Genomic DNA, 24,330 nt, shown 5'->3' with positions numbered 1-24,330 from the left:
CATGTGTGTTGATTACACAGACCTCAACAAAGCGTGTCCAAAGGACAGTTATCCGCTTCCAAAGATCGACAGTCTGGTCGACTCTACAGCCGGTCACGCCTTAATGAGTTTTATGGATGCCTACTCCGGCTTCCATCAGATACCCCTGTGGAAGAAAGATCAAGAGAAGACGACCTTCGTCACTGATCAGGGGCTATTCTGTTACACGGTGATGCCGTTTGGCTTGAAAAATGCGCCGGCTACGTTCCAGCGGATGATTAACACTGTCTTTGTTAATCAAATTGGGAGGAATGTAGAGGCATACATTGATGACATGATAGTCAAATCCAAACAGCAGACGGATCACCTTGCTTATCTCCGAGAAACCTTCACCACACTCAGGCGGCATAAGGTCATGTTAAATCCTAAGAAATGCGTCTTTGGTGTTGAGTTTGGGAAGTTTCTCGGATTCCTGATTGATCAAAGGGGGATAGAGGCTAACCCTTAGAAGATACAGGCGGTGATTGACATGAAGTCACCCCGCACTGTCAAGGAAGCACAGAGACTAACTGGTTGCCTGGCTGCTCTGGGGAGATTCCTCAGCCGGTCAGGTGACAAATGCCTTTACTTCTTCCAAGCAATCAGGAAGAAGACCAGATTTGAATGGGGGGATGAGGCTGAGACGGCCTTTCAACGGCTGAAAGAACATCTCCACTCTTTGCCAAGACTTGTTAGTCCATTGCCTAGGGAGGTGTTATACATGTACTTAGTTGTCTCAGATCATGCCCTCAGTGTTGTTCTCCTTGCTGAGAGAGACGGTGTTTAGCTTCCGGTCTATTTCATTAGCCATGTCTTAAAAAATGCTGAGCTCCGGTACCCTATGGTAGAAAAATTTGGCCTTGCTCTGTATATGGCTTTCAAGAAATTGAAGCCATACTTCCTGGCTCATCCGGTGGTAATCTACACCGACCAGCCCCTCAAGCGGCCAATGTCTACTTTGGAGTCATCCGGAAGAATGTTGAAATGGGTTATTGAAATGCAAAGTCTTGAAATCACTTTCGAACCTAGAAAAGCAGTGAAAGGTCAGGCGTTTGCCGACTTCATTGTATAAATGACCCGACCGGTGCAACCGGAAAATCTTGACCAGGTTTGGAAAGTGTATGTAGACAGAAGCTCAACAAAGAACGGCTGTGGTGCAGGAATTATATATGAGTCCCCAGAGGGGGACAAATTTGAATATGCACTGCGGTTTAAGTTTCAAGCCTCAAATAATGAGGTGGAATATGAAGCCCTGCTAGCCGGAATCCGCATGTGTAAGGCAGCAGGGGCAATGAAGATTGACGCCTATTCTGATTCACAGTTGTTCGTTAGCTAGTTTGAGGGAACATATGAGGCAACTCATCCGGCTATGATCAAATATCTTCAGGCAGTCAAGGAAGAGACTGGGGCACTTGAGGAGTTCCGTCTGAATCAAGTGCCCAGGTCAGATAACAACCAGGCTGCTGCATTGTCCAAATTGGCTTCATCCGCCTGCTGTGATACTCCTCGGTCGGTCTTTTGGGAAGTTCTTGAAAAAAGAAGCATACATGAAGAGCCCATTGGAACCCTAGACCGAAGCTCCACTTTGATGGATGCCATCCGGGCTTATCATTCAGACGGCACACTTCCTGATTCACCACAGGAAGCAGCCGTCCTGAAGAAGCGAGTTGCAAGCTTCGAGTTGAAAAATGGAGAACTCTTCAAGGCTGGGTTTCTTAAACCCCTATTGAAGTGTGTTACCCCAGAAAAGGGGAAGGAAGTTCTCGAAGACTTGCACTCGGGATTCTGCGCCTCCCACATAGGCGGCAGGTCCCTAGCCGTCAGAGCCATACGACATTACTTTTGGCCCACTCTTGAAGCAGACGCCAAGGAGTTGGTGAAGAAATGTGACAAGTGCCAAAAGTTTGGAAAACTTATTCATCGCCCGGCTACTGATCTGACGGCAATCCACAGCCCAATCCCATTTGCAAAATGGGGCATGGATATCTTGGGTCCTTATACGCCTGCTCCAGGCGGAAAGCGCTACATTTTGGTGGCTGTGGATTATTTCACCAGATGGGTAGAAGCTGAGCCGGTTAAAAACATCAAGACAAAGGATGTCATCTCTTTCATCTGGAAGAACATCATCACCCGGTTTGGGGTACCTATGTCTATGGTGTTTGACAATGGCCCTCAGTTTGAAACCCCACAGCTCAAGACTTGGTTAGGAGATCAAGGTATCTCGCATTGTTTTGCATCAGTCGGCCGACCCCAAGCAAACGGCCAAGTTGAAGCCTTCAACAAACTCATCTCAGACGGCATTAAAAAGAAAATTGAACGGGCCGGTGGCTTATGGGCAGAAGAGTTAATTCATGTCCTATGGGCCATCCGGACTACTGTGAAAGGGGCAACCGGCGAAACTCCATTTCTCATGATATACGATGCTGAAGCCGTTTTTCCTATTGAGCATTATGAGCCGACTCTCAGAGTTATGCTCTATGATGAAGAGGCAAATTGGGAGGCCATGCGGCTGGCATTAGACTCCCTCCCGGAACGTAGAGGCAATGCTGTCCTGCGCCATGAGATATACTGTCTGAGGATGACCAGAGCCTATAACAAGAGAGTGCACAAACGTCCTCTTAAAGTGGATGACTTTGTGTTACGGAAAATGGAGGCAACCGGTAGGGCCAATGAGCTTTGAAAGCTAACTCCAAATTGGGAAGTCCCCTACCGGATTTTTGAAGAAGTAAGGGATGGCACCTACCGCCTGGAAACCCCAGACGGCAGGCGTCTGCCTAGAACTTGGAATGTAGACAATCTAAAAAAGTACTACTTCTGAGATTGTAAACTTTTTTTAAACAGTAAGTCAATTAATGAAGATTCAGACTTTGTTTGCAAAATCGAGTTATTGCTTAATTATCCATCCGGGTAATACCCAGGCGGATTTTTCTTTGCCTAACTAAGTTTGACACTTAGTAAAGGTTACATTTGTTGGACCGCCTGGGTAATACTCGGATCCCTTGTTTATTTAAATTTAATACTTTGTTTATTCAACTGCCTGATTATCCGCCTGGGTAATACCCAGACGGACCCGCTTGTTTAAAAAACTAAAGTTTGATACTTAGTGTAAATCCAATACTGACTAAAAACTAAGCACAAAAACGTTTAGTGGCTATACAACCGGTCTCAAACAAGACCCGAGGCTAAAAAGCCGGATGGTTGCTCATTTTATAAAATCGTCTGTCCCAACATGGACAAAGGTGTCCGGCGACACCCCTCCGGGTGCAATCGTCGCAGAGAACAGACTATTTGTCGGTTCTACGTACCAATGAAGACGACAAAAATTGAACGACCAAATTGGCCAACTCATAGCCGTCTGACCAAAATAGCCTATAAAGAGCGAACAAGTTTCCAGATACCGGATGCCCATATGCATCAGTCGGTAATTGGTAGAAATTCCTACTTGGGTTATTTATTCCAAAGTTGCACTCACCTCCCCTATTGGGGAAAAGGATTGTGTAACCGCTACACGTTAACCCCAGACGAAATTTAACCGCCTGGGTAAGAAGCTCAAAGCACCCGCTTTTATGGCCGGCTGTGCACTTGGTTTGGGGCAATCACCATTGTGATTGATTGGCCTAAAAACACTCCATACTTCTCCAAGTATCAAGTGTTTTCAAGCCAATCAATCAGCCTGGCACTAAACCAACCGCACAGCCGCCCAGGGGCAAGAGAACCCGGATTGCAAATTGCCGCATGCTTTTTTAAGTTAGACAAAACACTATAGAATTGCAAACAGATGAATAAAAATTCAAATTAAAAAAACTCAAAAGACATATAAAATCCGACTGAGTCGGAATACTTCATTTATATAAAATGGCACAAAGGCCAGAATAATTGTTAACCGGACACATCCAGAGAAGAAAGAAAGTGGAAATGTTAATCCAACCCCATGGTTGGTAAAAAGATACAACAAAACACGGCATGCAAGCCGGTAAACAACATTGTTGGCATACTGCCGCAGAAAGGTGGGAGGACCGCCTAAGGCTTAGGCAGAGTCTTCTCCGGCAGAGTTTGGCTGGCTTGGCCCTCTTGTTGATCATCCGCCTGCTCCTCATCATCAGAGACTTCATATCCCTGCTCAGAAGCCTAATCTTTGAAGCGAGGCGGTGGAGCATCGCCCAGTTGCTGGGCATCATACACCTCAGTGGCGTAATCATACCTCAGCTTATAGACCTCAAAGTCTATTTCTGGGTAAAGGAGGCCCCAGGTGATCTTCAGCCGGGCCAAGTTGTCCCGCTCATTCTCCTCGGTCAGCCGGGTCTGCTCCTGGGCCAGCTCATCCGCCTGCTTGTTGCGCAAGGTCATAAGCTCGAGCTTCAGGCGGTCATTGTCAATCCGGAGTTGGGCATGCTCTTTGTCAGCATCCTCTAATGCCTTGAGATCAGACTTAGCATCTTTCAGCTGCTTGTCAAGGTCATCAGCCCGGCTGTTAGCTTCATCGTTTGCAGCTAGGGCTGTACACCAGTCCAAAACCAGACCGGACCTGACCCGGACCTGAATGGACCGGGACCTGAATCCTTGATTTTTAAGGACCGGAGACCGGACCTGAATCAACAGGTCCGGTTCCGGTCTAGACCTGAAAAATCAGGTCCGGTCCGGGTTTGGACCTGAATAGACCTGATTATTTTTTTTTTGATTTTTTTTTTTAATAATATGAAAGTGATGACCTGTTTAGACCTGTTTGGATTTATTTAGACTTGATTGGACCTGTTTAGACCTGTTATGGACCTGTTTGGACCTGTTTATGGACCTATTTAGACTTATTAAATAAAAAAAAGTAGTTTTACCGGTTTCAAGTCCGGACCTGAAATTTCCGGGTTTTACCCGGACTGGACCTGAAACCCGGAATCCTTGAATTTCAAGGATCGGGACCGGACCTGAATCTACAGGTCCGGATCAGGTCCGGTCCCAACAGGTCCGGTTCAGGTCGGTTTTCAGGTCCGGGCCAGTTTTTGTGCACCCCTATTTGCAGCCGTTAAACTATGGATCAGCTCCTCCTGTTTCAACTCTACTGCTTTAATCTTTAAATTAAACATATAATGAGAATGTTCAGCAAAGTTGAGGTTTTCTAGGGCCCTCCGTTTGGCGTCATTTACCTCTTCTTTCTTCCGCCTGAAGGGGCCCCGGAGATTGTCCACCCTCACCATAGCCTGAGTCAATAACAGTCGGTTAAAGAGTTACTTAGTCAAATTAAAGATGAAAGACATCAAGATAGAAAAATCATGTACCTCAGCTAGAGAGCCCATTATCCGGTCAAAGTCCACAACCTGCAGATCAGGTATGGATGCCTTCTCGGGCCGGGTAAGGGTCCTCACCATCCGCTTTGCGAAGCTTGGAAGGTCCGACTGGTCAGAAGTCAGACCTGCATCAAAAGTAGTGCTATGTGAGATAGAAGCAGCGTAGCTGGCATTCATCCGTTGCCGGCTGCTGACGGACCCTTTTGAAGAATCAACCTTAGTCTTGATTCTCATGAAATCAAGTGGCCAAGGTATTTCAGTTCCTTCCTTACCTTGAGCTTCCGGATGGGTCTCCGGCTTGTTCTCCTCCCCGGTGGTTGCAGCACCGTCTGCAACCTTAGGTGGCTCGCCACCCTTCGATGCCGTTGAGACATCCGGTGTCTTCTACTGTTCTGAGCTTTCACTTATCTTTTTCAGAACAGCAGGGGATTTGCCCCCAGTCGTTGGACGACCAGATTGGGCAGAACTTTGTTTTTGGGGGGGGTCCTTCCTCGCGGCTTTTACAGCCGGAGCCTTTTCAAGATCATCTCCTTGCCTTTTGAGAAGCTTGGAGAATGATCGAGGGATTCTCTTGGCGGGCTCCTGAGAAAGAAGCAAATATAAGTATACCCAACCGTATATATATATATATAAAAAAAATGCAAACATTAAGTCAGGCGGTCTTACCCCGCCTTTCTTGTTGTCCTTTGCCTCGACGGCTGCCTTTTTGGCAAGTGCCGCCTCCTTGCGCAGTTGCGCCGCTGATTTAGCAGGAGTCTTGTCCTGGTCAACCATCTTCAGGGCTTCTTCTGCAAAAACAAGAATTTCAAGTTAGAAAAGAATCAAGGCAAGTTTGCAATAAAAAGAAAAATAACAATTGTTCCGGGTGAGAAGTATTCTACCCCTGGGAAACATTGTGCTCAGTCCGCAGGCGGACAAGAAGCATTCATCCTTGAAAAAGTCCGGATGGGGGATCCAGTTCTTAGGAACAATAATGTGAGTCTCATCCCCCATGGGCTCAGTTGTGATTTCAAAAAATCCCGGCTCCATGATTTGCTCCCGGGCTTTAGTAGATAGTGCCGAGAGAGGGCATTTGCGTCCAAGAAGAGCCGGCTCGGTGTTGTACCGGCGCAGTGTCCGGTTGTGTCTTAGGGTAGGGGAGGAAATCAGATAAAACTTGTCCTTCCACCCGGACCATTTGGACACTTTGTCCAAAGTCATTAGATATTGGGGCAAGGTAGTCAAAGTATACCATGCCCCATGGCCGCCTGGAGCCTTGCTCAGGTAGTGCATATGAGCGAAGGCGGAAAAGCTTGGGTTCAAATTTTGGAACTCGCAGGCGGCAATATAACTTAAAATGTTCACCCACGAGTTTGGGGTGAGCTGCCAAACCCCCAGATCGTACCCCTTAAGGATTTTCCTAATCCCGGGGTGGAGGGGGAACCGGAGGCCGACTTCTATTACCGCCTCATAGCAGATGAAGTAGTCATCTGCATGATCAATGTCGTCCCCCCAGGCCATCACAGCATCAGCCGGAGGGACAATAACTTCCCATCCCCTTCCAAAGGGATGTTTCTCTTTAAAGGCCCTGAACCCGCTGTTAAGAAGGGCAATGTTGCTCGGCAGCATCCGGGTTCTTTTAGGGTTGGGATTGTCAGCTACTTTGGGCTGCTGCTGATAGTCAGCCGCAAAATCCCCCTGGTCAGAGCCGGAAGACTCTGCTCTTGATCCCTGGCCGGCCTCAGCGTCGCCGACTTCATTGGAGGAGGCGGCTCCCTCGCCGTCTACCTCTCTTACTCCATAGCTCCCGGATGTAGAGGGAGCCTCTTCGTCGGAACCACTCTCCTCCCAATCCCTCTGATCCCCATCCGGGAAAAACCTCATCGGCTGGCACTCTCATGATGCGCCGGCTCTTAGACCGCCTGGCCGTTTGTTTCGTTCTGGCCATTATATCCTGCACAGACACAGAGAGGGAGGAATTCGGAGATGAGCATATTGGTTCCGACAGTCCAGAAGAGGCACCTCCTGTTCTAGACTCAGCCGTTCCGGGGGATCGGCTGAGTGTCCTAGGCATTGCCGAGTGGGTGGATTGGGAACTCATTTATATTTTTTATTTTCTAAAGAAAGCCGGGCATACAGGTGGAAAAAATGGTATGTAAATCGAAAGGGAGAAAAGCTAAAATGGTACAGGCCGTTACCTTGCTTTGACTCTGAAAAATCTGAAAACCGCTACAGTCGGTGAACCGGGTGATGAACTGCTAGCACTCGGAAGCTTGAAACTCGCTGATTATGCAGGCGGGAGCAGAGAAAAGTCTCTCTAGAATCTCTCTTTTTCTCTCTCTAAAAAGTCAATATGAATGTAAAGTGTGAAAAGAAGGGGGGGTAACTTTCTATTTATAGAAAGTAAAAGTGGGGGGCAAATTTCGATTTGAAATTCAAAATTTTACCCCGTTACTGTTCACCTATGAAAGGTGGACACGTGTCACAGGCCCCACGTGACATGCACGTACGACCTGTGAGGGGCAAATGTTTAGGGTATTTTTACCCTAGACACGTGGACCAATGAGCGGTCGCCACGTGTCTCGTTCAGGATGGCCCACGTGGCTCAACATCCTTTTGACAAGTGGGCCGATGAGAGGTTGCCACGTGTCGAGCTCAGGATGGCCCACGTGGCTCAATGTCCTCTTGGCACTTGGCGTCCTCATATGTGTTTCTGGAATGGCGGCTTTCAAAGGCCCAAACTTCTAGGAGCGCCGTAAAACGGCGCAGCCCACTAAAATCTAGGTCAAGTGACCTAGGTAGGGGCACTTTTCCCAACGACCCTATAAATAGGGAGATATTTCCCCACTTTGGGGACAGATTGAATCATTTATTACACCCTTATTCTCTCACATCAGAGAAAGACCTGAGCTTGGAATCCGAGCAGATCCCTACCTAAATTTTCGTTCTCTTTATTCCGTTTCAAGTTACTAACTTGACCGTCGGAGGCGGAGCTCCAATCACCCGGAGTCTCCGTTATTTTGCAGGTGCAGCTCAGCCGGAATCAGACTTCGTGACGTAACTCTCCCAAGGGACAAAATCACCCAAAACAAATACAATGTAAGAGAAGTGAAGGCTTTTATACCTTAGCAAAATAAGGGGAAATGGGCTTAAGCCAAGTGGGTTTGCCACGTTGACTGGACCCTTGACTTGACTTGGCATGGATTAGAAGGTTGAACCTTTGACAATGGGCTTGGAATTGAATCATTTATGGACCGGGACCAATTGAAATAAATTGGACCCAAACACATAGTTACTTACAAATACTCTAGAAGCTCCCAGTGCTAATGCTTTGAAAACATATGTGCCACGACGAACACCATCATCCAGGAAAACAGGAATTCTACACTCCACAGCTTTCACAATCTGCCATATGCAATAATGGGGAACATATGTAGGTATGCTAGAACTAGTATATCAAGCCCTCTTAAGTATATTTATAATACAAATATGATTCTTTCCTTATTCAGAGCTTCAATTATTTTATATTACATTAATAGACATGATGGTCACACCGTACTAATGACCTTGTTTTGTAATTAGCGAGTAGATGGTTGCATTGCCTGAGTAGACAGTTGCATTAGACGTTTTGACATGTTGCTTGGTTAGTTGTATTAGTTATGTAACTCATTTGGGAAAAGTTTCACAGCAAATATACATACAACATTCAATTTGCAAATTTATTTAAATTAGAGAGTTGAGCACCACCGGCTCATTTTTTGTTTATCTTTGTCTCTATGCTTGTAGGAACGATAAGAGATAACATTAATTTAATTGGAGAGCTTTGAGGTGGAAATACATGCTTGCACTCGATTGTAGAAAATCTTCCGTGCATACACTCTCCACAAATACAGAAAATAGATGAATGCAAAGAAAGTATGTCATTAAGTGCTTATTGGTTTTTGCCCCTAGTGCTTATTGGTTATTTGTAGGTTTTTGATAAAGGTATCTTGTCCAATAACCAGAATAATCTTTATCAAGAACTCATTACAAAACTCAAAAGGAGCTTTACCAAATCGGAAGCTCAAATATACAGATGTATCAGGTGTATGGAGGTTAAATTTGAATACCAACCTCTTCCAAAGCCATGATGGTTGTAGGAACAAAATCAAGTTGTCGAGCTCCATGGTTGGAGACGATAATTCCTGCTGCACCTGCTTGCACTGCCAGTCTCGATGCAGACAAGAAAACTTTCTGACATAAAGGTCACACAAACACGATATAATAGCAATCATGTTTCTCTAATTAACTACACATTTTACAAATACACTACTTACCATCCTCAGCAGTACTCCATTCAGCAAAATTGGCAACTTGGTGATGGTCTGAAGCCCCTCTACATCCTGCAAAAGGTATATATTCACGGGAAAGATTCTTTAAACTTATGTCACCTTAGGCAATGACTACATCATGAGTACATTTCCTCTTACTGTAGCAAACTGATCATTCAATTTCATCATGAACTGAATCACCAACTTTTGATGATGTCTCCAAAAAATTCTCTTGGTACGGTATGGCAGAGGACATGCTTAAGCTATTGCATCCCAAACAAAATATATTGCAGTAAAAAATTCAGCAACTAATTGAGTAACTACTTTAAGTAGCCTCGACTTACTTCTACTCAAGAGCATAAACTTGGGCCAAAGAAGTGTAACCAAACCTTTAATCTAGATCTAGCCAGATTTGTCTTGCTGATCTCAAGAACACCATACTACATACTAGCAAATACTTTCATCCAAATTGAATAGAATCCATGAACAAACCAAATTATTGCACCTCTTCCAAGCCTTGAACTCAACAATAGATTCATCATGTGGTCTAGAGTAAGTTCCATTGACAAATCTTGCCTTGTTCTTAGTTGATAATGTCAACAACATAGACCCTTTCTAGCTACTGAAACCATCACCATTGAACTTGAAGGAAACAAGTTGTGCAGAATTGCTATATGAAGGATGAATGTAATAGATGCTAGCATGATTTTGCTTTAGAGGTAGATCGGAAGAAGTTTGTGTAGTTTTAGTAACCATTGCTTAACCAAGAACTTAGAGATTTGATAAACAAATTCAGGAAATTCAATGTAACAGTGAATGAAACTGGAAGAATTCTGGAAGAAATCAACTAAATCAGCTTCTACTTCATTCAAACAAGTATTTACTTTAAATTTCAGCTTCAACAAAAGAATTCGAATTGTCAAATTCAAAAAATCAGCAAGAACTTCAAGCAATTGATGAAGAATTATTGGAGAAATCAAACGAAAAACTAGAATTCCAGCTCTAATACCATGTTAATTTTGGAAAAATGAGAAAAAATGAGGAAAATTTTGATTATGATTGGATAACTTAATTATTTTACAAGCTAAGAGGAGTATATATACATCATTAAATACAGAATCTAGAAGCTACTGTAAGAAAGCCAAAATATCTGTAACCAACTTAAAATATCTGACATGCCTAGTTTGTAGCTGTAGTCTGAGTAGCTTAATATATTCCTTACATTATTTTGAGGTGCAAGGTGCAACCTTAATTTCCAAATTAAGTATTTCCAAGTTAAGTGTAACCTTTAGCGTAAAACCACACAACTAGAAGGTCTAGAAATCCTTATACATACACATGAATGGAATTCATGACCCTGAAACTCTATCTTATGAAACATGCAGATTAAACTTCAGAGTTCAAACGACTTATAACTTGAGGGAAATTTGTTGAGTTTCAGTGCCTGTCATGACATGGTTACGAGAAATTTCCTTGACTGTACGACACCCACTTAGCGCCATGGTGAGCTCATACTCATCACGAAGCATTTGAAGCACTTTTCGCACACCAGCTTCTCCATCAACTGCTAATGAAAAAACTATAGGCCTTCCAATCTGGAAACAAGAGAGTCTTTAAACTTCTGAATACGGAGAATAATTACTAGTAGGCTTTTATGTGGTTAAAATACAAGTGCAGTTACTAGTTTCACAAGCTAGTTTCATTAACAGGAATATATATTTGAAAATTAGTATGTCTGCAACACGCCAACACATTTAACTATAGATCCAAATTACTGGAAACTTGATCACTAAGAATATAGCAAACATAGTTACTTACAAATACTCCAGAAGCTCCAAGTGCTAATGCTTTGAAAACATCTGTGCCACGACGAACACCACCATCCAAGAAAACAGGAATTCTACACTCCACAGCTTTCACAATCTGCCATATGCAACAATGGGGAACATATGTAGGTATGCTAGAACTAGTATATCAAGCACTCTTAAGTATATTTATAATACAATTACGATTCTTTCCTTATTCAGAGCTTCAAATATTTTCTGTTACATTAATAGACATGATGGTCACACCGTACTAATGGCCTTGTTTTGTAATTAGCGAGTAGATGGTTGCATTGCTTGGCTAGACAGTTGCATTAGACGTTTTGACATGTTGCTTGGTTAGTTGTATTAGTTATGCATACTCATTTGGCTAAACTTTCACAGTCAATATACATACAACATTCAATTTGCAAATTTATTTAAATTAGAGAGTTGAGCACCACCAGCTCATTTTTTGTTCATCTTTGTCTCTATGCTGGTAGGAACGATAAGAGATAACATTAATTTAATTGGAGAGCTTTGAGGTGGAAATACATGCCTGCACTCGATTGTAGAAAATCTTCCCTGCATACACTCTCCACAAATACAGAAATAGAAGAATGCAGAAAAAGCATGTCATTAAGTGCTTATTGGTTTTTGCCCCTAGTGCTTATTGGTTAGTTGTAGGTTATTGATAAAGGTATCTTGTCCAATAACCAGAATAATCCTTATCAAGAACTTATTACATAACTCAAAAGGAGCTTTACCAAATCGGAAGCAAAGGGGAAAAGAATCCAGATCTACAAATATACAGATGTATCAAGTGTATGGAGGTTAAATTTGAATACCAACCTCTTCCAAAGCCATGATGGTTGCAGGAACAAAATCAAGTTGTCGAGCTCCATGGTTGGAGACGATAATTCCTGCTGCACCTGCTTGCACTGCCAGTCTTGCTGCAGACAAGAATAAAACTTTCTGACATAAAGGTCACACAAACACAATATAATAGAAATTATGTTTCTCTTATGAACTACACATTTTACAAATACACTACTTACCATCCTCAGCAATTAGCACTCCTTTCAGCAAAATTGGCAACTTGGTGATGGTCTGAAGCCACTTTACATCCTGCAAAAGGTATATATTCACGGGAAAGATTCACAAACAAAACAATTGCACCGCAAAGAGTCAAACAAAAGGCTAAATTACTTTGTTTTTTTACCTTCCAATTCAATGACCGATCAACTTGAATGGGACTGTCAGTCTGCAATTTGCAAGTTCAATCCAGAAAAAGAATGGGACTGTTAATTTCAATCTCTTGAAAGGTTACCAGTAGTCAGCTTTGATGTATTACTTTCACTCACCCGATTAAGCATACCAAGATCCAGCCCCTCAAAGTTCTTTAATGTCAAGTGTTGTGGGAGAGCAAATCTGCAAGGAATGTTAAAAACTGTTAGATCATATTCACATGTTAATGCATACTTTTCATAGAAGTGAACTTAAACACAATATAACATCAACAACTTTCGCCTTTCACTGAAGAACGTATAGCAAAAGACAGTTGAAATTATATAATTACCTGTTCTTAATATCTGCCTCCCTTCTACCTACCCTGGGTGTATCAACTGTGAGAACAATAGCTTTAAAACCAGCCTTCTCAGCTCGTTCAACAAGCTGTACCACGATACTTCTGTCTTTCATCACCTTGATTATATGGATACATACAATCATCATCAGCCTGACTTCAGTTTAGCAGAAGCTTAAAGAAGACAAATTATACATACAGACTAAGAAAATTAGGACTTTAAACTATTTGCATTTTTGCACTAAATATATTCTTCACCATGAACCAAAAATTGGAGATACAAGTTTGTATCTATGTTATGCTGTGATTTGTATAAAACAAAATACAAGACATTACATCAGGGATAGCAGTTGAAAAAGAGAACGATTTTGATGACATACTGACATTCGTCCAGATTGTCACAATGTACATGAGAAAATGAATATTAAGATTATGAATCTTTGGCATAATCTTACAATTTAAGAGGACTTTAACCCGAAATTCAGAAAACAGATTCTTTGATACTGAATAAGCATATATTAATTTACAATTTGTTTTGCACTTATTATACTCACATAAAGCTGGAAAAATCGAATTCCTGGTCCAGTTGAGGCAACTTCTTCAATGCTAGATGTGGCTAATGTTGACAATGCCTGGACCAAATAATCACACATGCAAATCAAAGAATGAGTTTGACAGTCAGAAAAAAGAGGAAAAATGTTAAGGGAAAGAAATGCGAGTCCAAACCATAATTGTGCCAGCAGCAGATGCTGCCCTCGCTGTTGCCAATTCTCCTGCAAGAAAACGATCACTTCAAAAAAAGGAGGATTTTCAAAACCAGTTTCTCAAATTATAATATAAAGTGTGTATTCATGATCATTAGCTCAAGATTTCACTCTTATATCAATAAATGGCTAATGAGACTAAAATATTCATGACCCAAGAATTAACTTATTTATCATCTATGCTCATGAGACTAGAGTATTCATGATCATTAGCTCAAGAACTAACTCCTAGATCCAAACACAGTCAGAATACCATTAATTACATTATCATCTTCAGAACTATTTTTATATATGATAGAGCATCAAGTTACATCATTTGATTCAAAGCATTGATCCAGTACTGCTTAAGTAAAAAGAAATATCAGGCTAATTAGGCTTTTCTAAATTCAGATCATAAATCCATATGTCACCATAACCTATAGGCTACATGACTGCAGGTGTCTGCCAGCCTTGCGTTAATTTTGACCAACTATCCTGAAAACAAGAATAGAAATAACATCAAGGACTTGAATTTTTACCTTCGGGGTGAGCCATTTTTTGCATAGCTGAAGGAGCTATCATGATTGGCATGGGAATCTTGAAACCCAAGACAGTTGTTGTAATGTCTATATGACTTACATCTATGAGGATGCGAGGCCGGAACCTGAATTTCGTTGGGAGTAATCAATAATTATATTGCAAGTCAGCCATAGATATAGAAATAGGTAAAAAACTATAAGATGAATGAGAAAATATATTTCTGATCTCACTTTTATCTTCTATATTGTTGTTTGATAATAATGATTTGCTAATGTTACTAAAATATCCTGGCACATTCAAGTGACCATAAAGGTTATGACACTACATGATAGAGAAACACATACAAAATCCTCGCAAATGCATTTATGTTCTCTTCTAGAGTCCATTCATCTTCAGCACCTGATGCATAATAATCATATATCATCTTCGGCAGTCTCTCTTTTGCCAGCTTATCATATTCAGAAACATTTGTTATCTCCATCAAGCTGTTAACGATTCTGCTGTATGATTTCCCTGAAAACGTCAAAGCACTGAAGCATTTTCAAAATTAAGAGCAATACCAATTGAAAATTTAGTAGCAGCAGCGTTTTCAAATTTATTATTGGCTATCAAAGAGTTGCTCCATCCAAGATTTGACTCGCCTAAACTATACAGTACCAACCTTTAGTGTAAGGGGTAAAGATAGATTTTCTGTTCTGAAAAGCAGTTTCATTCTATAACTTTCTACAACGGATAGACTACAGATCAGACCAAGGAAATATTTATAGTCCTTTCCAGAGTAGTATGTGAGTGAGCAGAAGTACTAAGTCGCGGAAGGTGCTTATAGCAGCTTATGCAGCAGTTGTGTAGTGACTAGTGATCATAGTAGATAGTAATTGGTTTGCTAATTTGTAAAGAGTTTCTTCCGCCACTATTAAGTTTTTTGAGATATTTCAAAGGTGTGTCCCTTCACATCAGACTATAGAATGCAAACTGTTCTTCAGAATTTTGCAATAAGCCACTTTGCTTACCAACTTACCAAGAAACACTTAACAAGATGAAATGATCATCGATACACACGGAGAGATCACTCACAAACAACAATAATTCCAACAGTGCTAAACATCTAAAGGAACTAATTTAACTTCATTAGGTGACAGTGTTATACTCCTATATGGCTGACTTCTTCATTAAACCTCCTAGTCTCATGGAAAATCATAATAGTTTAAACTCCCTCTGTTTTTTAGTGCTTCAGATATGTGATTTTCAAAACATTTAATAGGGAATAAAACCACTAAGGGCATTTTCGGCAAAATATAGCTGTGAAGTTAGCTGTAGCTGTGGAGATAGCTGTGAGCTGTAGAGATAGCTATTAGCTGTCAACAAGCTGTTAGCTGTGAAAAAAAAAAAAATTAATTTAGGCATGATTGTTAGGTAAAGTAGTGGTTGACTAGCTGTCACATTTAAGAATCAATATTTTATTTTTAAAAGTAAGGAAAATTTTTAAATTACCACCAAAAAATGTAACCATTTTCGAACTACCCACCCGTTTAACTTTTTATTTTAAATTACCACCCCTTAAATTAAATAAATGCTCAGATTACCACCCATTTCAAAAATCCGGTGGATTTTCCGTCTGTGGACCCGATCTAACGTTTATTTGACCCTTTTGACTGATTTTTTCCCTCGATTTTTCTCTTTAAAAACGCTCTCTTAACTTCAATTCACATTTTCCTCTTTGAAATTTGTTAGAATTTGGTGAAGGAAATGTGAATTAAAGTTTAGAGAGCATTTTTAAAGTGAAAAATCGGGGAAAAAATCAGGCAAAAGGGTCAAACTTAGTGTTAGGTGGGGCCTACAGACACAAAAGCCACCGGATTTTTTAAATGGGTGGTAATCTGAGCATTTATTTAATTTAAGAGGTGGTAATTTAAAATAAAAAAATTAAACGGGTGGTTAGTTCGAAAATGGGTACATTTTTGGGTGGTAATTTAAAAATTAACCTTTTTAAAATTATACATTAAATTTTCAAAAGCTACTTCAAAAGCTACCTCTAATTTCAAAAGCTAATAATCCTAGCTTTTAATAAAAGCTACATCCACCACTAAAAGCTACTTGAACTATTACTTTGCCAAACACTCACATTTTTTGTTGAGTAGTGGTTTGACCAAACTACCTAAAAGCTACTCAAAAGCTAGCGCCGAACACGCCCTAAGTTTAGGGTTCCTTTACGTGTGGTTTTTTGGTTTTTCGTTTTTTATTTTCAAAATCATATGATATATGTCAAATAATGAATAAAAAAATAGTTAAATCATTAAGATTATGATAATTTTGAAAAGTCAAAAGGCATTTTTCTTATTTTTGGTAAATGAAATCTGAAAACAAAAAACGATGTCAAACAAACCCTTAATTTATGTAACTTAATCTCCAATCCCAAAATTTGTATAATATATCTAAAGTTTGATTGATCATCAAGAAAAAATATAACTTCAGCCGGATAATGAAATTATTACTTAGCTAAAGCTAATTATCATGCATGATGAATTAATTAAGAAACGATAAAAAAAATAAATATCTAAATAAATAAAATAAAAAAATAAAAATTAACAAACAATAAAAAATAAAATACAGAGTAGTTGAAAGAAAGAAACATTATAAGAGGGGTTGGTGTGACTAACCTGAAGTAGTGTCCAAGAGAAAATGAGAGTGCTTGAAGCTAAACAGCAGAAAGAGTTGGGGGTTTCTTCTGTTTTATATTCAAAGAAGCTGCCATTACAGTGGTACGACGAATCAGATGATGGCGGCTAAATTTTTTTAGTGAAATTACCAAATCGCGTTTCACTGCATAAGGCCGTATTCAGTTAATCTTATTTTTCTTACTGAATTAATGAATTTTATTTTTATTGAATATTTCCCATGTATTTAATTATTTGTGTCATTTCTCCATTTTTTCCATGCCCGAAATTTTGGGAACAAGAGTAGAAAGTATTCATAAAATATGAAAAAATAAATAAATAAAAAGGGTTGGTGAAAAAATACAGTAGTACAATGAGGAGAAGGAAGAATATTAAAAATATTATATTAAAGTAAGATAGTTGGTGGGAGAAAACAAGAAAATATTAAATATTGTAAAAGATTTTTAAAAAAGAAAATAGAAAAAGTAATAAAATACGGCTGTAAAATAAAAGTTGAGCAATTAAGACATTACATCAGTCAGCAGTTAAAAAAGAGATTATTTTTGAGGACTTATGGACAGACGTCCTTTTTGCTTTTTTACTTACATAAAAAGCAAGAAAAATGGAATTCCAAGTCAAGCTGAGGCAACTCCTTCAACACTAAATGTGGCCAATGTATACAGTGTTTGGATCAAATCATCAAACACGCGGATAAAAGAATGAATTTGACATTCAAGGTCGTTCAGAAAAAGAAGGGAAACCAACTACAAGAAATGTGAGTCCAAACCATAACTTTGCCAGCAGCAGATGCTGCCCGACCTGTTGCAAACTCTCCTGCAAGAAAATAATCACTTCACCACAGAAGGAACTGATATCAAATATGGTTTATGAGACTGAGATTCATGACCATTTGCTCAATAATAAACTCTTAGGTCCAGACATTGTCAGAATGCTATTAATTAGGATATCAGCTTTAAGATCACCATATATGATAGAGCATCTGTTTTGGTCAAAAAACTGATTACTAGGTTCGACATGGGTTACGATAATTACAGCTAGATTGGAATGGCGAAATATGCTAACAGAGATTAATGGAAGAGAAAAGGAGGGAAAAGAGGAGAAGACACAAAGAATGATGACGCAGAAAACCCCAAGAATAAGGGTAAAAACTGCAGGTGGCTATGAGTCCACCAATCCACTAGGTGTTTATGTGAAACAGGTTACAATAAGGATTACAGATTATAGAACGAGTAATAATAATAGGTGTTTTCTATGATAATGCTTAGCAGTAAGGCTAATGTGTTTTGTGATGCCTTGTACAATGATTAGGCTTGCCTATTTATACTAGAAAAGCACTCAAAAGATCTTCAACGGCTCTTTTCCACAATCCCTAGGAATCCGGAGCTAACACCTCAAGCTGTTCCTACTTTCTCTCCATGTCTCCAGGTCTGGTACTCCCACGTTTGAATTGGTCTTTCTCAACGGCTTGACTGCTAGTAGTGGTTTTGATTTCTTTGGATAACATTCTGCACCTTTTCCCACTCGAAGATTCCTAGAAATATTCCTTGAGAATATGCTCCGTTGCTTGGTCTTGACTTGGCAGCTACCTTTGACCTGTACGCTGCTAATCTGCAACCTGTAACCTGTCTACCTGTAGGTCATAGGAATTTAGGGTGAAAATTCTAGCGCAACAGCATCTAGTTGCAGCATTTTGTTCAATACATTGATCTAGTACAGCTTATATAAAAAAACAGAAGGAATATCATGTAGATTAAGTTTTAACGAATTTAGATCATAAGTCCATAACTAATCCCTAAAGGCTACAGGACTGCAGGTGTTAGTCGGTTCTGTATTAGTGTTGACAGCTATTTTGAAAACAAGAATTTCAGAAACAATTCCAAATCGTAGATTGAGGATACATTCGTAATGACTTGCATTAATATTTGCATACGAGCATTACCAAACAGAAATACAAGTTAACGACCAAAGTAGGATCCTTAATTTGATCATAACTGGCAACAAAGAATTACTCCATGTCTTCATCCAAGATGTGACATACATAGTACTAACCTTTGGTAAAGGGGACTAGGCTCTGGATAGGTTTTCTGTTCTTAAAAGCAGATTTTTCCTATGACTTGCTCTAACAGAAAGACAACAGATCATACAAAGGAAACATTTATCAAGATCATGGAGTCTGTGCCACTGAGCTCAGTTTAGTACTTTAGTGTGTGCCTATGCAACTGAAATCCTCCAGTATCTACTTTTCAATTGCTACTTTAACTCTTAATGCTTGCAAACAATTAAGTGGTGTCTCTATTATAAAATTAATCCTTTTTCAGAGTAGTATGTGTGTGAGCAGAAGTTCCCCCATGGCACACAGTTTAGGCGAAAGGTGATTATAGCAGCTTCATTATGCAGCAATGGTTATCTAGTTTGTAAAGAGTTTCTAACTTTGCTTTGCCTAAAAGCCACCTAAGTTGCTTACGCTTATGTTTGTGAGGGGTCGTTCTAAGGTGTATACCCTTGCATTAGACTGTAGAATGTAATGTTCTGAAGAATTTTGCAGTAAACCACTTTTCATACCAAGAAATAATTTACTAAATGAAGTTTTCATCGATACACACTGAGAGATCACTCTAAAACAAAAGTGCTCAACATTGAAAGGAACAAAACCTCACCCAATAGACAGATATTTTTTCTTTAGAAAGAAATATCTTCTAAATTTATTCGGTTGATGACAGTATTCAATCAATGAAACAATACCTAAGTAAATCAAAATGATAGTAGGTAGCTGGTAAGCCTCTCTATAGATGTATATGAAGACCCGCCTTCCTTGACACAAAGAGTTGCCTTCTCCTTCAAAGCTGTGATTCTGCTCCTCATTTCTTCCCCTTCTTCCAGCATTAGTTTTCTTATCGACCTTGATATTTCTTCTCTTTTGATCCCCTTTTCCAATTTCATCCCTATCTTCCAACCATCACTCACATGCCTCGCGTTCATATCCTGGTCAGCAAAGATAGGCTGGCAAAGCATAGGCACTCCCTCACAAATACTCTCCAAAGTTGAGTTCCATCCGTTGTGAGTCCAAAATCCTCCAACAGCTGGGTGGGACAAAACCTCTAATTGAGGTGCCCATTTTACAAAATGCCCTCTTTCACCTAACATATCAAGGTAGCCTTCTGGCAATGAGTTGTTGACTTCCGAACCTTGGATCAATCCATGGCGTACCACCCATAGGATTGGCACCATGCTTTCAAGCAGTCCCCAGGCCAGCTCGAGAAATTCAGCTTTACTCATTGCTGCAACACTCCCAAAACTAACATACAGTACAGACTTGGGTGTTTGTTTATTCAACCAAGTGATGGAAGTTTGGTCTTGTGCCCATATGTTGGTATCAGAAGTCGGAGATTGTTTGTGTAAGGGGCCTATAGGAAAGATGGGAATAGGAAGGGATCGTTTAACTTGAGCCGTTGCATAACTTTCCAGTTCCTCAAAGGTATTGCATATGACACCATGAGAGGTCTCGGTTTCTCGGACGAATGTCTCCAGTAAATGATGTGGCCATTCTAAAGGAAGGTCCCTGACTTTTAAAGGGGAAAGCTCTGGCAGTGTTTCGTCTAAATTATTATCTGAAATGTGTACACAAACTCACAAAGAGAGAGGAGTCATGCATTTGAAAGTAATATAACAACCTGAAGTTTAATGAGTCATAAAGCAGATATTGTACAGTCTTGAAGGTTGTCCTTCTGAACACTATTTTTGGCTCATTTATTATTTATTTGACATTAATTGCAGAAGTCCTTTAATCATATGAGTTTGTGTGAATTGTATGATTGTATGTACGGATGTACCCTGCAATTACATAGACATAGCAATTGTACACGGAACCTGCAACTCGTTTGCTTACTATGCTGCTGTTGAGAGTGCTGACCTAGGAGGTTATAATTCTAAGAATTGAATCAAATCTGCAGCTAGTAATGATTATGTTTATTTCTTTATTTAATCTAGTTTGTTGGTTTCCATTTTATATTTAAGAAAGCAATTAGTACCTATGAATTAAATAAAATCTGGAGCTAGTACTGATTCTGAATATTTTTCTGTTTATTCTAGTTCATCTATATCCCTTTTTTTTTCTTTTTTTTTTTTTTTTTTTTTTGAGAAAGCCAATAACTCCGTTCAGGGGACCAATTCAGCAGTCTCTATCAATACATAAGCTAATAAAATAATGCCGTGTCTACCTGCACTCGGGTAAAACTATCTAAACACATAATTGCCATACATTGGCACTTGTAGAGTTGTAGGGGATGAAAAGCTGATGTATGTGCCAATGTTTAGTTACATCCAGCGATTCAGGTATGCATTGATATGAACATATTATCAATTGTCAGATCAAATAAACTGTATTGATTCAGAACATTTGGCAAAAATCTCTTGAAACTATATCAAGATTAGAAGTTACCTCGAGCAGGGAGATAGCCCTTTTCTCGTAAAGAAGGCAGAGAAAGATAAACCAGCAAAGCCGATATGCTACCAGTCCTGATCACCAGCCTAGGAAGGTTAATGCTAGCAGTAAGAGACCCAACAAATTTCCACACAGGATCTGCTATCAAGGCAGCAATATGCTCCTTACGCCCATCAGTATCAGTATTAGCAGCAGCAGCCTCGCGTAAAATTTGAGACAAGCAATCCCGGAAAGCCTCGCAGCATGTGTCCATGCTAGATATGACGGTAACAGTATCCGGCGGAGGAGACTTGGAATAGGACTCGAGTAAGCTGTTGTGAAAGGAGCAGAAAGTGAAGTGTGGGAAGTCGGTATGATTTATAGGATTGTAAGGAGTCTGAATGATGGTAATGGAGAAACCTTTGGAGTATAGCAGAGTTGCTAGTTGTAGCATTGGATTTAAATGACCGTGAAATGGTGCAGGAAATAGCAGTAGTCGACGGCCGAGCTTGCTCGTCTGTTTCATGGTCCCTTCCATTGGAGCTTATGGTTGTTTTCTATGGATTTAAGCTTGTGTTTTCTATTGATTAAAATGAGTTGGGTTTCTGGCCTTTATGCTATAGAGTGGAGACAGGAAATGATTACCTAATGGATGAATATTCTATATACTTTACCCAATTTCATTTATATGAATCTTAAAGTTTTTAATTCTGAAATTTCTCAATCAGATTCCTCTTATATACTGCTTAAATACTGTAGTCTCATGTTATCCTCAGTCTGTAATAACTAGTGGCTACCTTTTTTTTTTTTTTTTTTTAACAAACTAGTGGCTACTCGCACTTGCTTAGTTGCTACTTTGCTACTTTCAACTATATTCACGTTTTACACAATAACATAAAATATTTATAAAAAAAACAAAACAAAAAGAAACAAAACACAACACCTACTTCGTACTATATATTTACATTTTAAGTCACGCGTGAACATGTATTTGGGTAAGACCATAAGAGAGAGCATAATTAGGGATGACAGTGGGTTGGGTTAAATGGGAGACCTACCCCATCCCCGCCCAATTCAAGTGGGGCGGGGATGGAGAGAGATTTGGCGGGTGATGGGGCGGGGATGGATATAAAATGTGTGTCTGCCATGGGTGATGGGGCGAGTATGGATTTTATAGTAGACCCGTCCTAAATCCGCCCAGCCCCGTACCCACCTTATACCCGCACCATATTTCTTTTATTAGAGTTGAGAATTTATGAAACTTGATACCCCTAAGACCCAATAACCTTGAATAGTGAAAGTTTTAATTTTCTTAACCTAATTTGATATAATCGTCATTAATGTGATACAATAGAGCATCATGGCAAAGGGATTGGGACGATTTTGGGGCGGGTATAAGGTGGGCATGAATATCCAATTGGGTGATGAGGCGGAGATGGATCCTATCTTGTACCCGATGGGGCGGGTATGGATATGGATATGGATATTGTACCCGCCACGGGTGGTGGGGCGGGGATGGGTATAAGATTTTTAGGCGGATATGGGTATGCAGGTTCCATCATCCGCATCCGACCCGCCCCATTGTCATCCCTAAGAATAATTAGTGGATCTACAAATCTTCGACAAATTCTGGTTAAATTACATAAAGAGCATTGTTTAGGTTAGAATCTGATTGACATATATGACCAGGTTCAATTGGATAACAACTAGATTAATCAATATACAAATAATGATAAGAACAACGATTAATAATCTAAGGAAGTGAACAAAGGGGAAAGGGAGGAAGAGACACAAGAAGATGACGTATCAGGGTAAAAATTGTGGGTGGCTATGAGTCTACCAATCCACTAGGTTGAATATTTGATACAAGTACACTATACATTTCGAATAGATTTGTAACGTTGCAAATAATTGCTAATTGTTGTGAAATATAAGGCTTTGATATTTTTTGATGCCTCTTGAGTCTTTACAATGATTATTACTCTATTTGTAATAGAAAATCTTCCTAGGGTGCTTCAACAACCTTCTCCCAAATTCTTCAAAATCCGGGATTAGTTACTCGGCTTAGTTCTGAGTCTCTTGCCACGTCCTGCATAAACTTATCCGTTGTAGTTTTGACTTGTTCCATGCTAACAACTAATTGTAGTTTACGGTTCCGATTCTTATGGCAGTTCTAGCTCTTGACTCCTTTAAGTTGGACCCTTGTAGAATGTTCCTTGAAAGACTTTTAGTTTACTTCTTTTGATTACTTAGAATCGGACGCTGATTTTGTGGCAATTAATAATTTGCAACCTAGCAACCTCCACACATTCAAACCTGCAGTAATAATTTAAATTAGGCATAAGAGTTTGCCCCCAGCTTGGCTTTTAGATGTATCAGACGCGTCTATAAGGCAAGCTTATTAACCAAACAAGATAAACTTAGAAATAAAACAAAAAAAGATAACTTTAATCTTGGATCTGTTAGAATTTTCGTAGCAAACCCTAGATTTTCTCTTTTGAAATCAAATTGAAAGCTTTGACATTGGCACTTCGGGTGTTGTATGGACTCCTTGGAGTGCTTAGGGAAGGAATAGTGTAATTAGGACAATAGGTTTAAGGCTTAGAATAGTGATAATGTGTGTTGGTGCCCCAAAACTATTAAACCAGCTTTGTAATTATAGAGGAAATACTAAAGGTGAGGTATAGATCCCTAAAAACAAGGCGGTGCAAAGGAGTAAAGCGTCGTAGGTTAAAAAAATTGCCTTGGTACGGAAATATATGCCGTGGCAAGGCAACTTCTGTCGATTCACGGTATTTTTATCGTGGCATGGTAATTTCCACTTTTATACATTTTTAAAACTTTGATAACTTTTGGTTTGTAAATCGGAATAAGACATATAATATATTGTTGGAAAGATCTTCAAGTCTACTTTCCAACCCAATCAAAATCAGGTCAAAATCTTTTGTATATTGATATGGACATTTTTGAAGGAGTTTA

General features: G+C 39.8%; 2 protein-coding genes across 4 annotated transcripts; both read right to left on the bottom strand.

Annotated features, from left to right (window-relative positions):
- Positions 1-10,677: 10,677 nt before the first annotated feature.
- Positions 10,678-17,275, bottom strand: LOC145634907 (glycolate oxidase 1-like). Of its 2 annotated transcripts, none has more exons than XM_081686239.1 (12): positions 16,914-17,275; positions 14,601-14,786; positions 14,256-14,380; positions 13,700-13,746; positions 13,528-13,605; positions 12,968-13,092; positions 12,753-12,819; positions 12,611-12,652; positions 12,447-12,516; positions 12,241-12,341; positions 11,405-11,509; positions 10,678-11,181 (listed from the first exon to the last, which is right to left on the bottom strand). In XM_081686239.1, exons 2-12 carry the CDS (start codon positions 14,735-14,737, stop codon positions 10,996-10,998), a joined length of 1,083 nt encoding a protein of 360 aa, XP_081542365.1. In that variant the 5' UTR covers positions 14,738-14,786; positions 16,914-17,275; the 3' UTR covers positions 10,678-10,995. The 2 variants fall into 2 exon arrangements, with proteins under 2 accessions (XP_081542365.1, XP_081542366.1); XM_081686240.1 differs by having other exon boundaries at positions 14,601-14,769.
- A 1,163-nt stretch (positions 17,276-18,438) lies between these two features.
- Positions 18,439-21,968, bottom strand: LOC145634906 (UDP-glycosyltransferase 76B1-like). Of its 2 annotated transcripts, XM_081686238.1 has the most exons (3): positions 21,370-21,968; positions 19,674-20,539; positions 18,439-18,561 (listed from the first exon to the last, which is right to left on the bottom strand). In XM_081686238.1, exons 1-2 carry the CDS (start codon positions 21,887-21,889, stop codon positions 19,683-19,685), a joined length of 1,377 nt encoding a protein of 458 aa, XP_081542364.1. In that variant the 5' UTR covers positions 21,890-21,968; the 3' UTR covers positions 18,439-18,561; positions 19,674-19,682. The 2 variants fall into 2 exon arrangements, with proteins under 2 accessions (XP_081542364.1, XP_081542363.1); XM_081686237.1 differs by lacking the exon at positions 18,439-18,561 and having other exon boundaries at positions 19,472-20,539.
- Positions 21,969-24,330: the final 2,362 nt, after the last annotated feature.

This window comes from Chenopodium album, chromosome 6 (genome assembly GCF_948465745.1).
Source record: "Chenopodium album chromosome 6, dcCheAlbu1.1, whole genome shotgun sequence".
Taxonomy (NCBI): domain Eukaryota; kingdom Viridiplantae; phylum Streptophyta; class Magnoliopsida; order Caryophyllales; family Amaranthaceae; genus Chenopodium; species Chenopodium album.
The sequence above is the reverse complement of the archived record's forward strand: the minus strand, read 5'-3'. Positions and strand labels throughout refer to the sequence as shown.